Consider the following 12509-nt stretch of genomic DNA (forward strand, 5'->3'; position numbering starts at 1 on the left):
GGGGTCGAGATTAAAATTAAACTACATTAGCAGAAACGCGGACATAAAACAAATATATTTTTTCATGCCATGCTCTTGTAATAATGAAACATATCTTTCTCGTTGCAGCGCATCTGTATGAAGTGATATATGATCGATGCTGTCGTTTAGTTCGTTCCGTGACACAGTAATAAATTTCACACATTATACTAATGGCTACTCTATAGCTCTTTTCTTCGTCTAACTGTATTTTCAAGCAAGAACGTTAGCCGCTTTTTGCGATCGGGACGATTGCGTTCGCTAAAGTACGATCCTTAATTGCTGCAAATGGACACGCGAGTTTATCAGCGAGTCGAGCACTACGCGAGATCGTGATTCTAAAGCGAGGATGGATCTGCGTATCCACACAAGATTGGCGATAGCGATAGCGAGGGATTTTTTTAAATTAAAAGAGTTTTATGATATTATCCGTGGTATTACAGATCTGAAAATCAATAGAACCGAGATTACGTAAGAAAAACTGTAGCCGCAAGCGTTAAATATTCATCGACTTCTACACGGAAAGACCGATTTTGCTGAAGGATCTAAAAATTTAGCTAGATTATACAGATCTCTGAAAATAATGTTGTTGGACCATGAGAATAATTTTGTAGGAATCTCAAGCGTAATAATAATGTTTCAAAAGTTTTGACATTCTAGTAACCAGTTTGAACTAAAGCTCTGTATTAATACAAGTAGCGTAAAAGTCCGCCCATCCATGTTGGCCTATTATTATATCATACATTAACCTATTATTATATTACATGTTATGATATTAAAGACTACTGTTTTTAGCAGAAAAAAACAGTTTTGCAATTTGGAAGATTTTATATGACTTAGATTCAGTGAGGAACTAAGAGGATTAATCATCTTAAAGAATTTTATAGTAATTGCAAAGCTGCTTTTTCTGCTGAACGTATGCAGCGAAAGAATTACTAAGCGCTTTTTGGACAATAGATAAATTAAGTTCAAGATAGTGGTTGAAATAGCCAATAGAAAAATCTAATAGGAAAAAAGTAATCAATATTATAGAGAGACGCGATTGTCGATATTCGTTCAGATTAAAAAATGCGCTACTTTTATTAGAGATTCAGTTTAAGCGTGTTCCACAGTTATTTCGACGATCCATAATTATTCTCAGATTAGCTAAAATTTTAGATACTTTAGCAAATCCGTTCTTTCTGTGTGCATATTAAATATTTAAGAAGATATACGTTGTATAAATTAGATCCCTGTCGACGTAAGCATGTTTTTTTTCAGCACGTCTTACTGAATGAATTTGTATGCCGGTTTCTCTAACCGCGTAATTTAACGTAAATAGACGTTAACGATATGGAGATGGCGGGCAAATGGTGGAAAGTCCCTCGACGCTATTCCTTCTAATAGTCTCCAGTTCCCCTTGCGCATTTTCTACGAGGAACAAAATCGTGTCCGTGGGATTAATGACGAACATGTTGAAACATTAACGTTGTACCATTATTATCACACATGTGTTAACTATAGTTAAGCGTTTCTCACGTGCTCTAGATTCCCGACAAATTAAATTTGCCGGGAAATTCAGATTCCCGTGTGTGTCGGTTGAATTCTAATGAACGTGCAGATGTTTAGCGTCTTATCCAAGATCCGGACTTTCATCCGCCCGATAAAAGCTAGGTTATTAAAGGCGACAAAAATTCGATGCCACTGGAGAGAGTCTAAAGAAGAGATTTAACATTTCTTTTTTCGCGAGAGCCATACTGGCGGATGCGGATTGCGAGTGCTTTCGCGTCGAGTCGCAAGAAGTGTCACTCGAGACCGTGTACTGTGGCAAATGATTGTTGAAACGAAAGCTTTCCAAGCTTTCCCGTCTTGCGTTTGCGTCGTCACCGTCGTCGGTTCAGTTCATGGACAACGCTCAGCAATGTTAAACACTCGAGGAACGCCAATTTGTTCCTCCAGATAGTTGACGTAACGTCGGACAGGAACGTCCGAGAAGTAGAGCGAATTAAGAAGCGGCAGTTTGTGTGTTTGCCGGCGAAACCTCCTTGTACGAGAAAGTCAATCGCATTATAGAAGTACGGAGCATCTTCTAGCTATCCTTAACCGTGTCACCCAGTCGGATGACACGTTAACGTCTACTTACTCTTAAACTATATACGTCGTCGATTGAAACATACTCTACGTGCTTTGCTTTTATATTCTACGTAGATTGTTTTAGGTAGGTATATCGGTTGGAAGTGACCCGCACTTGTCCGGCCGTCGATTCCAGGACACGACTGTAACTGTAAAAATATCGGGGACATCCTAATCTCCTGTGAAACTTCTGATGGCGGAGGTTACCGCAGGTGTCTCGCAACGCCGCGGGCCGCCGTCTTCTTCCTCGCCGGTATGAATCTTTCATGAGGCCTCTTCTGTCTCTCTTTCTTGGGGTACGTGGCTTGCTCGCGGGGCCACATAGATGCACCTTCACTTTTGCCGAGCGGCGGCCGGCCGATGTCTTTCGAAAGGCTTGGCTGCATCGAGCCCTTCTTTGATATCGAAAGCCGTGCCTTTAGGCTCAGCCTGAGCCTGCAGACACGCTTGATGCAGACGACTCTCTTCTCACCGCGTGAACGTACGTTAAATATTATCTTTTCGCCGTATCGATTGCGACACATTGTGCTAAATTGCGCGAAAGCGATACTCGCCGAATTATCTAGGTTCTCTTTGCTTCAAGTGAGTGGTCGATCTCGGCGCGGTCGTGTCTAACACGCGTTTAATATATAATTTTCACTTTTATCTAATAAGTAAAAAGTATTTTACTTTCACTTCAATTGTTTCCGCCGATTCTCACCTGATTTTCCTAGAATGGCTCATGAATAACACGCGCCCGTCCGGTTTTCACTTTAATGATCTTATTGCGGGCATTAACAATTAAATGACTCGAGAAAACTGCTGGGAGGATTGTCGAGAGTTTTACGATGTCGCCTGTAGAAAATGTTGACTGTTGTCCATTTGTCAATCGGGCGTTGCCACATGGAAAGAACGGTTTTGCTGAAGTATTTAAAAATTTAGCCAGATACAGATCTGGAATTTCGCTAAACTATCAAAATTATTATTATAAGACGCTTGAGCTGCTTGCTAATAAAATATTAAAATTTTTTGCAGCATTGCTTATTATGTTTCCTACGTAATTATTTTGATGGTAGTCACAAGGTTGCCACAAATCAAGAAAATACCAGAGAAATTGGAAATGATGAGAGAAAAGTCAGAAAATTTTACAATATATTTTGAAGAATTAAAATTCTTAGTTTTTTAAAGAAATTCAATATGCGTTACATCTCTGCAGTTTTGGAACACTTTATCAACTTAACAGTTGAATATATATATATATATATATATATATACAAGCAGTTCACAACATTGATATAATAATTTATGTAGATTGCAATGTCTAATTGCTCCGTAAAATATTAATCAGTTTTCAAATTAGGATGGAAATAAAAAATTATATTAAATATTACTATAAAATATCAGAGAAAATGGAAATTTAGGATGAGTAATTTGACGCAACCCAGGTTCAATAAAACTGCTTTCAGATCTAAATAAATTTTTCGATATTTTAGCAAAATATCTAAAACGTTCTTTCCGCGTGTATATAAATGTAGATAAAACGAAATGTCTCCGGCATTTTTCGTAAAGTTCATGAAGGAAACCGGTTGCGGAGATGACAATGCTCATACGTTTATGCGCCCGTCAGGGCTGTGCCCTCACCTCGCCGGAACATCCGCCCCCTCTGTCTCACGGTGTCTCACCTGTAATGCGGCCTTTACAGCCTCGCGGCTGTTGGCGAACGGTGAACAAGGCCGACCACTTTGCCGCATGTAACTTTTACTTATTTCTGCGCACTTACGTTTCACTCACGGCTGGACCATTAATCACCGGTGCACAACGTTGGGATACCGTTGCAATCGGGGAGCTTAACAACTAAGCGGAGGAGAGGCGGTGTGCCGGAAAGCGCGACGGAAAAGCTTCTGAACCTGATTACATCGTAATTCATACAAAACCGTCCGACACGAGCGTTCGTTGTCGAAGCTCTTTGCATTATTTTTTTTTTTTTTTTCTTTCCCTTCGAGAGTGGAAAAGCGGACATTGAGACTTGGATGTCTTCTACTGACTATATAAAACATGATGATTTTTGTCCGCCGGTGAAAGCCGATGAGACAAGTGTGTCGCGGACTTGTCGTAGAAAAAGAAGAGAGGATTACAAAAGCAGTGGAAATCCGATGCGTATTTTCAAAGAGTGAAAAAAAGTGCGTTGCAATAAAAGCGTGTTGACAATAAAATATTGTAGTTTTGCTATTACGATCTATACACGACAAATAACAGCTGAATTCGCGCACTGTAAACGTTTAGCCGTAGGCTACGAGTAAAAACTGGCAACTGACGTTTTTTTTTTTTTCCGTGAAAGAGGCCCGTGGGATAGCTAGACAAACGTTGTTACAGATAGGAGACCGTGTTTTGTAGAAACCGGTCAGACTAGACTAAATGCGAGGATCGACCGAGCACTTTCCCGTTAACTACCTATCCGTTCCAGTTTTTCGCACTCATATGATATCGCGGATAATGCGTAACACTATACAGCATTGCTTTATTGCGTTTTAAAAGCAATTACGAATCTCATTTATAGACTTGTCGACTTTCGTATTTGTGCTAAAATCGAGAAGGTGCCTGCCATTAAACCGCGTAGAGCGAGAAGCGAGATGATCCTGAATGGATTTCTCAGAAGTCACCTTCTCCTTTCCTCATTTATCGATTCGTGCCACTCGCGGCGATTCGCAAGAAAGGTGAAAATAGAGTATCAATGTAATTTCTTTCCGACTTATAAACATTTTATGCCGTACCCGGATTTTCCATTACATAAAGCATCGGTTCTTAAATTTTTTATCAGTACGCGAAATCATAACTTGTTACGATATGTACCTCCTCCTTTCTCCTCCTTCTGCCCGGTATTATTCTTTCATCAATTTCGGCGAATTGCCTCGGTTCGCGGATTCTTTAATGTATAACTAAGGGGAAGCGATGCGTGGAATAGCTAAGGGCTGCGGCTAATGAATGCGGCGCGTAAAACACACGCGCGCGGTTTTACGCTTGACCTGGCGCGTGGTGGTTTCACGCGTTGCTCACGCGGCGCAGCCTCCCGCTTTCACGTTGCGCAAAACATCATTCGGTCCCCGACCGTCAACGATCAATGACATTAGCGATTTTTGCAGTTCGCAATCTTTTTGTTCTCTCTGTTATCCTAACGACAGCTATCGAGAGCGGCTCTACCGACCTGTTACAAAACCCACACTCGATCATTCCGAACGGCGCCACCGATTTGCGGTGACACTCTCCTGTTTTCTCTTCTCTCTCTCTCTCTCTCTCTCTCTGTCTTTTTTGCTTCCCCTTTTCTCTTTTTTAATGTCGTTTAACCGCGACATTCGTGACATTGCAAACATTTGCGAGAGAGAGATCTCTGGGAAAATATCTCAGATTTATTTACACGTGACGGAAGCGTATAGTCGAGGATTAATCTATCGGTACTATTTGATTAATCTTCTAGGGACATCATCTTGTGGCATTAAAAAAACTTTTTGCTCAGATTTTATTAAAAAATGTCTTTAAGAGTGAAGTATACTCTATTATCAAAGTATAGCCGCTCTGACACGCTCTGTCAATCTAGCAGAACTAAATAATCAGAATCGAAAAGGAGCTATTGCATTATTTAGATTTTTTTTATGCTAATTTGTGCAACAAAACATAATTTTGTATCGTATGCCCTTTAAAAGAAATGGCGTTGTTAGTTTGATATCAAGCTAGTAGAATATTTTGGCGGTTAGAAGTACTTTGTATTTTAATGTTCAGTGCATATATTTCTGTTTTCAGTTCTTAAGTACAGCTAATCTGCGTAAATTTTGAATTTACTCCGAATTTATCTCGAATTTAATTTTAAAATAAATGTTGCAAATGCAACACTCATCCCTAGAGGGGATTACGTAATATCGATAAAAGTATTAAATTAATTAATAGAATTATGTTTAATATATCGAAAAAAAAAGATTAAGAATAACGAGTTGTAGAGTAGATTTTGTCTCAAACGATTCATTTCTATATTATAATGTAGTTTAATTTTAATCTCGGTTAAACTCTTAATTTTTTTTTTGTTTTAAAAATTTCCGGCTCGAATTGCAAATCTGTCATTCTATCAAATTAATAGCACATGATCAGTAATATTATCGGTATTCGTTAATACTGCATCCGTGTAGGGTCACTTCAGCGAAATTGCTCTTTTAATAGAAACGATATCAGCGATTCCGCCGGGTCAGTTAACCGCCGATTAAGTTAATCGGAGATTGGCTAATAAGTTACCCTTAGGGTTTATATATATATTTAACGTTCCGATTATCTTGTCAGTGCAACGAATAACATTGCACATTGCAACTGCGAATCTATCTACATGTGAAAATTTGTTTCTCTTTTTCAGAAGCGCCAAAGCATTATTGAAAAGTTGCACTAACGATACAGACGCCATAGAGAAGCTGGCCGAGCGAAAGAGAGGTGTTTGCCGTTAGAGGAAGTCTCTCGCAAAGTGTGAAAGAGAGGAAAAAGGAAAGCCGTAAGCACGATGGGTGAGAGACGTGGTACGAAGGCACTGGAGCTTTGGTGCCGTCGGATAACCGACGGTTATCCGGGTGTAAACGTGCAAAACATGACCACCTCCTGGAGAGACGGGCTCGCCTTCTGCGCCATGATTCATCACTTTCGGCCGGACCTCATGTAAGTTTATAGCGAGTATGTAATCGCCGTTGTAACACGGTAAATATCTCAAGAAAGATATTATATTACACAGATAACAATGCGAAATCATTTAGTTTATCTCGAACGAATGCTGTTCTCTCTCTCTCTCTCTCGAGCTGGTATATTCCGTGAGAACGATCGATTCAATGGACCGATCATCATGTGCACTCTTAGAAGTGTGATTTGAAGCACACATTGCTCGATTCCTGGCGCAACTTTAAATTGTTCTCGTTAAGGCGATTGTCTCATAAATTAAGTGAGAGAGAACTCTCGAGTACTCGCGTCGTCCGACTTGCCATTTCATCTTAATTATGCGTAAATTAAGTAAGAGAGCTCGGCCAGCTTCTCGCGCGTCTCGTCGTCCGGCTCGATCATATCTCATCTTAATTACGTACAGTCCGTTGATTCTCGAGAAGATTCTTTATGCGATGTGCATATTTCGACACGATTATATATTTCACCTTGGTACTGTTATATAGATATTAGATATTAAATGCAATAAGGTGTAACAAAAAAAGAATTGAGGAATCTACAGCATTTGTGCATTAATACTCGAGGAATTATTAAGATATCCGAGAATTTCTGGTGATCCCAAAGATGCAAAGAACCTGGAGATTTCTAAGGCATCTCCGACAGATTGTCTCCTTCACAGTAATCCCAGGATTTCGCGTCGCCGGCGCTCGGCGACGAAGGAAGGTCCTTCTAAAAATAGAAGTTCAGTGAATTGACGATCGATAAAGCAACAGCAGCCTGCACCCATCATACGGAGGATGTGCCCCGGTGTTTTATAGGTGATAACGGAATGCAGTCGGAATTGTGTCGCATTATGCAATATGAGATCGGTCGCACTGTATTTCGTGATTTTCGCTTGGAAATATTCTATATTCGACCGCTTAGTGTTTTCGAAACATTTTTCTTCAAATTATAGTCTGTCGACGATACGACTTTTAACCCAGTTCCATATTGCATAACGCGGCCCAATGTGTTACAGAATGTAACCTGCTTTCTTTACTGGTCAAACGATACATGCTGACACAATTTGTATTTCTTCACGGAATAATGAAGTTTATTTCAATTTAAAGTTCGACATTCAAAAGTCGAGAATAATAACCTCGAGGTGTTAATGTTGATAATCGAGGTGTTTGTTTTTTCTTCCGCGTGTTCTTTTTAGCGGATAATCGATAAACCAGAGTAAAAAAGCTGAACAACATTGCGGACATCGCAGGGATTTGTCTTCAATTATTCATGAAAACTAACGACAACACCACCTCTAGTTTTCCTGGCGGCTGTCCAAATAAATATATCTTGTTACTCGAAAACATCTGATAATTATTGCAATCATTCAATACATTAACGCGGATGAATAAACAGCGCGAGCGGAATACATTTGTGCACGTTGCCAAAGAATTTTGCGAGGAAAATAGTTCATGTAAATTGCACGGTTAATTTTGCAATAAGTTTAATATTTTCGTAATTTACATCTCGAGATGTGCAGGATAAACCGCAAAGTAATCTGTGGGTTGGATCGTTGCCCGTCATACCATATATCATGATAAGATGTGTCCTGTTACAGATTAAGTGGCGTTTTTAAGAGGAATCCGCTCTTATCCATCGAAACAAGAGAGCTCGACCTTCCTTCATCGTCTATCTACAAAAAGCCTCTTCGTCCCGGTTTTTTATCGATTTTATTCTACTTTTTCCATTTTCTATCGGGAGTAGAATTAGATACTGTCACAGTTTGATAGACGCAATATACGTCTTTATCTATATTTCGATATTTATGATCAAGTGAAGAACATCGTTTTTTTTAAAAGTGTGTGTATATACATTTATATGTATATACTTTCGAAATATATCCTCAAGAAAAACAACATTTTTTTTTTTATGGAGAAAGATGTTTGTTTGTATGAGAATTTCTCTTAGAACTTCGCTCCAATAGTCAAGGTCTCTCACGACGAAGAGAATTTGCTTTTTATCGCGGACGAAGGATCGTTGCGAAGCTATTCTTCATTTTTCCTCCTCTTATTGTCTCGGTCAGTCCGGCAAAATCTAGTCGGACGTAACGGCGGAGGCAATAAAACGGCGAGAAGTTTTCTTTTATTACCTTCCGTTCTCGCGGTCGAAACGAAATTTTCTCCTTTTCTTGCTTCCTTTCTCGTCCTCTTATAGCGAGAGAACTTAGGAACTTTCAGAGTTACTTTAACTTTCGACAAAAGACAAAGAGATTCCGTGTCGCGATGCGCATAATGCTTCTTGATAGTTATTGTCGTAAGTAGATCTGCGTACAAAGCGATTGAAAATTAAGGGGATTGCGGCTCGATCGACCTTTATTGTCGAGAAGTTGAATCGAAGAACCGGGTGAGAATAACCCGGAAGAGTATCACGTGAGAATATCTTGGCGATCTCTGACGAGAAACACGAGTGAAAGTGAAGCTGACAGGTGTGCCTAACCGATCGCAGAATAATCACGTGGCACGAGACCTTTGCGCCTTCAGTGAAATTCGTGGAGTTACGTTAATTCTGCAGATGCGCGCATTAAAACGCGGAGCAAAAGGATAAGAGGCGCGAGAATTTATGGTCATAACGTGGTGCTGTTGCGGTTTGAACTTTCGCTCGCTCGCAGCATTGCGTTCAAAGACGGTTGATATGCAATTCTGCTATCTCTACGTTTTATTGGATATATCAGTCGCGCGATTTCTCATCATCCGATGTGTAACGTTCGAAGCGTTAGATTTCCATCGGGTTCTTTAAGAACCGATCCTACCCGTTTTCGTAATTTCACGAAAAGGATCTTGCGAGAGATATGCGTTGTCACGAAATTGGAAGTCAGAGAAATCAAGGAAATGATGGACAAATTGAAAACGGGAAACGCTCAGGAAAAAGTTAGGGAATTTTACAAAATTTTCTAAAAAATAAAAATTCTTGACTTTAAAGAAGTTTAATATGCATACATTATATACATCAAATCCATGCAGTTTGGAATATTTCCAACTTGATAATCGCAGCGTCAGCACTCAGCAATATTAATATAGTTATTAATTGCTTGTCAACAAAATATTCGACGATTTCGAAATCGACGACACCGAAAATCGAAAACATTTTAATTTAAAATATTAAAAGGAAAAATTCTTGAATTTTAGAAGGAGGCATTTATAACAACTTTGATACGCGAAGATTAACACCGAATGATGTGCGCACGTGGATGAAGTATGACCAATAAAGCCGAAAGACGAGTCAACTCTAGTGAGTTTTTTTTGCGGCAGCGATAGGAGGAGATGAGGACGAGAGGAAGAGAATAAAAGGGGTGGGTGTGGCACTGGTCTGGTGGAACTCTGACTCATCGTGACCTCGTCCCAGACGACCGCCCGTCATCCATCAGATCCCGAATTTATCGCGAGTCGCGGGAGGAGCTTACCGGGAAATTATTAGAGAAGGAATACACATTGGCGAGATTACGATGTTCCGGTTGTATATAATCGACAGGACTCTCTCTCTCTCTCTGTAGATACGACCGAGAGAAATGATCGCGCGAATGTTGCTTCATATATCTCCTAGAATTTCATGCTGTTTCGATTCTTAATAATCGCAACGCAATTTCGCAATACTGCAATTTCTGACATATACTTACACAATGCACGCTCGCGAAGAATGAGTGACGCGTCGAGATTTCACGCTCTAAATAAATTGTAACAAAAGTTTAACATCCGCGCGAGCTTTCCTATCGCGTTATCAATCGGGCAACCGAACTCGAGCATCGAACAGGTGCTCATCTTTCGACCTAGAATTTCAAGTATTACTTCAACCGCCGAGCAATATGCGGCCTGTGCATATCGATTCACCTAAAAGTGGAACACTCGTAGTCCGACGTATAGACAGTTGCGAAAAAAATAGGCATCAATGCGCCATAAAAAAGTAGATAGATTATAATTTTATGTACAATTTTACAATCGGTTATAAATTATAAAGAAAAAATGTCTATTGAGATGAAAATGTAACACAATATTTTCGGAATGCGAGATTTTCTAGTTACTCGATTTTCCAGGAACATATTATACTTGAACTTTCTTTTCAGGACTTTTGATCCTGAGTCATTTCTTTGAATATCTTTAAATAGATCCCGAAGTACTGAGAAAATTTGTTGGCAATATTGCAATTTTATTTCGATAAGTCTATACTTATTTGGAATTACAGCGTTAGCTTAGTAACCGTTATATCAATCAATCATTTGAATCAACCCCGAGACGGTAGAGCACCTATCCGGAAACAGTCGGGCTTTCTTAATATGGATTATTTCCGTTTAATCAAAATTTCATTACATTCTCATTTTCTTTCTTCATAAATAATGCATGTCTCAATGGATGGCCCGTCTTGGTAACCGAGTCAAATACATGGCACACGTGTGAGATGAATTACACATTCGTGGCACCTTTTCAGTCATGCGAAAATTTAACTCCGTTACGTTCCCAATGTAATCTGCCAGAGACGCCTACGTATTTCTGGTATATTTCCGTTATACAGGGTGTACACGACGAACCTTCGGTATTAAATAATAAAAAAGAAAAATGAACACACAAACATATTTCTAAGCTTTTATTACGCATAAATTAAGTACTAAGAACGATTCTTACAAAACATTATCGAATTGCCACGTATCACCAAACTCTCACACGAGCACCTTTAATACCACAAAGAATATCGAATCGTTATGATGCCGATGACAGCCACAATTCAGTTATGTAAAGTCTGTATCAGACTAAAGCTTGAGACTGAATTTAATCAAAGCAAAGTTTACTAAACTTGATATTGGTTTCCTTTCTTCTGATTCTGATTGGTTAATTTCAGTCTCAATTAATTTCTGATACGGGCTTAAGGCATTTATACTATTACCACTTAGTGAAGAAAACTATGTTCTTGATAAACTCCTCGGAAGAAGAAGGGCGCTCCAAGGGAGCGATATCAGGAAAATGAATGACCAAGGGATGGAGTTCCTTGTACGACTCAAAATACAACCTTGAGCTTATATATAACACATAAAAAAAAAAACTGAATTATTGATCTGTGTAGAACTGGTTTCCCAACTATAAAAAAATTAACTTTCTATAGCTCATATGATTGCTCATCGTTTGCACATGTATGTATGTACATTTCGAATTTTCGTTTACACATTTCTGTTAAAAAAGTTATTTAAAGAAACAATTTTAAGGAAGTGCTAATTTCACACTAGCTCTCCAACCACGAGCAAATAAATTTCACTGTTCTTAATTGATAGATTTTCATTTGCACATTTCGAAACGAGCCGATTTTTCGTTTGCACACTTTCAGTTAAAAAGTTATTAACAATTAAAGTTTCGAGAACGGTTGACTCAGATAGTTTACAGTCAGTTTAAATAGTAAGTTTTAAACTGAAAGTGTGCAAACACGAAGAATCTCGACTAGTTTCGGAATGTGCAAACAAAAACCTATATATTTATGTCATTGTGAGTATAATAATTGTGATTTGATTCTACCTGAGTTCTCGAAACTTTAATTATTAATAACTTTTTAAGTAAAAGTGTGCAAACGATGAGCAATTGAATGAGTTATAGAAAGTTAAATTTTGTGAAAGTTGGGAGGCCAGCTTTTCACGAGTATTGTCATATTTACATTACCTGATTCTAAGACAATATTAAAGTTCTGAAGGTTTATCGTGTACA

General features: G+C 38.9%; 1 protein-coding gene across 2 annotated transcripts in view; it reads left to right on the top strand.

Moving 5' to 3' along the window:
- MICAL-like (protein) overlaps positions 1-12509 on the top strand; it is a 34327-nt gene that overhangs the window by 5403 nt on the left and 16415 nt on the right. Inside the window, exons 1-2 of one of the 2 annotated variants that reach the window (XM_018547823.1) lie at positions 2469-2611; positions 6503-6795. In XM_018547823.1, coding sequence (XP_018403325.1) covers positions 6644-6795 — 152 coding nt within the window. In that variant the 5' untranslated portion in view covers positions 2469-2611; positions 6503-6643. Of the gene's footprint in view, positions 1-2468; positions 2612-6502; positions 6796-12509 lie in introns of those variants that run through there. The other variant, XM_018547822.1, reaches the window with a different exon arrangement.

Source organism: Cyphomyrmex costatus, unplaced genomic scaffold (assembly GCF_001594065.2).
Source record: "Cyphomyrmex costatus isolate MS0001 unplaced genomic scaffold, Ccosl1.0 scaffold685, whole genome shotgun sequence".
Lineage (NCBI taxonomy): Eukaryota > Metazoa > Arthropoda > Insecta > Hymenoptera > Formicidae > Cyphomyrmex > Cyphomyrmex costatus.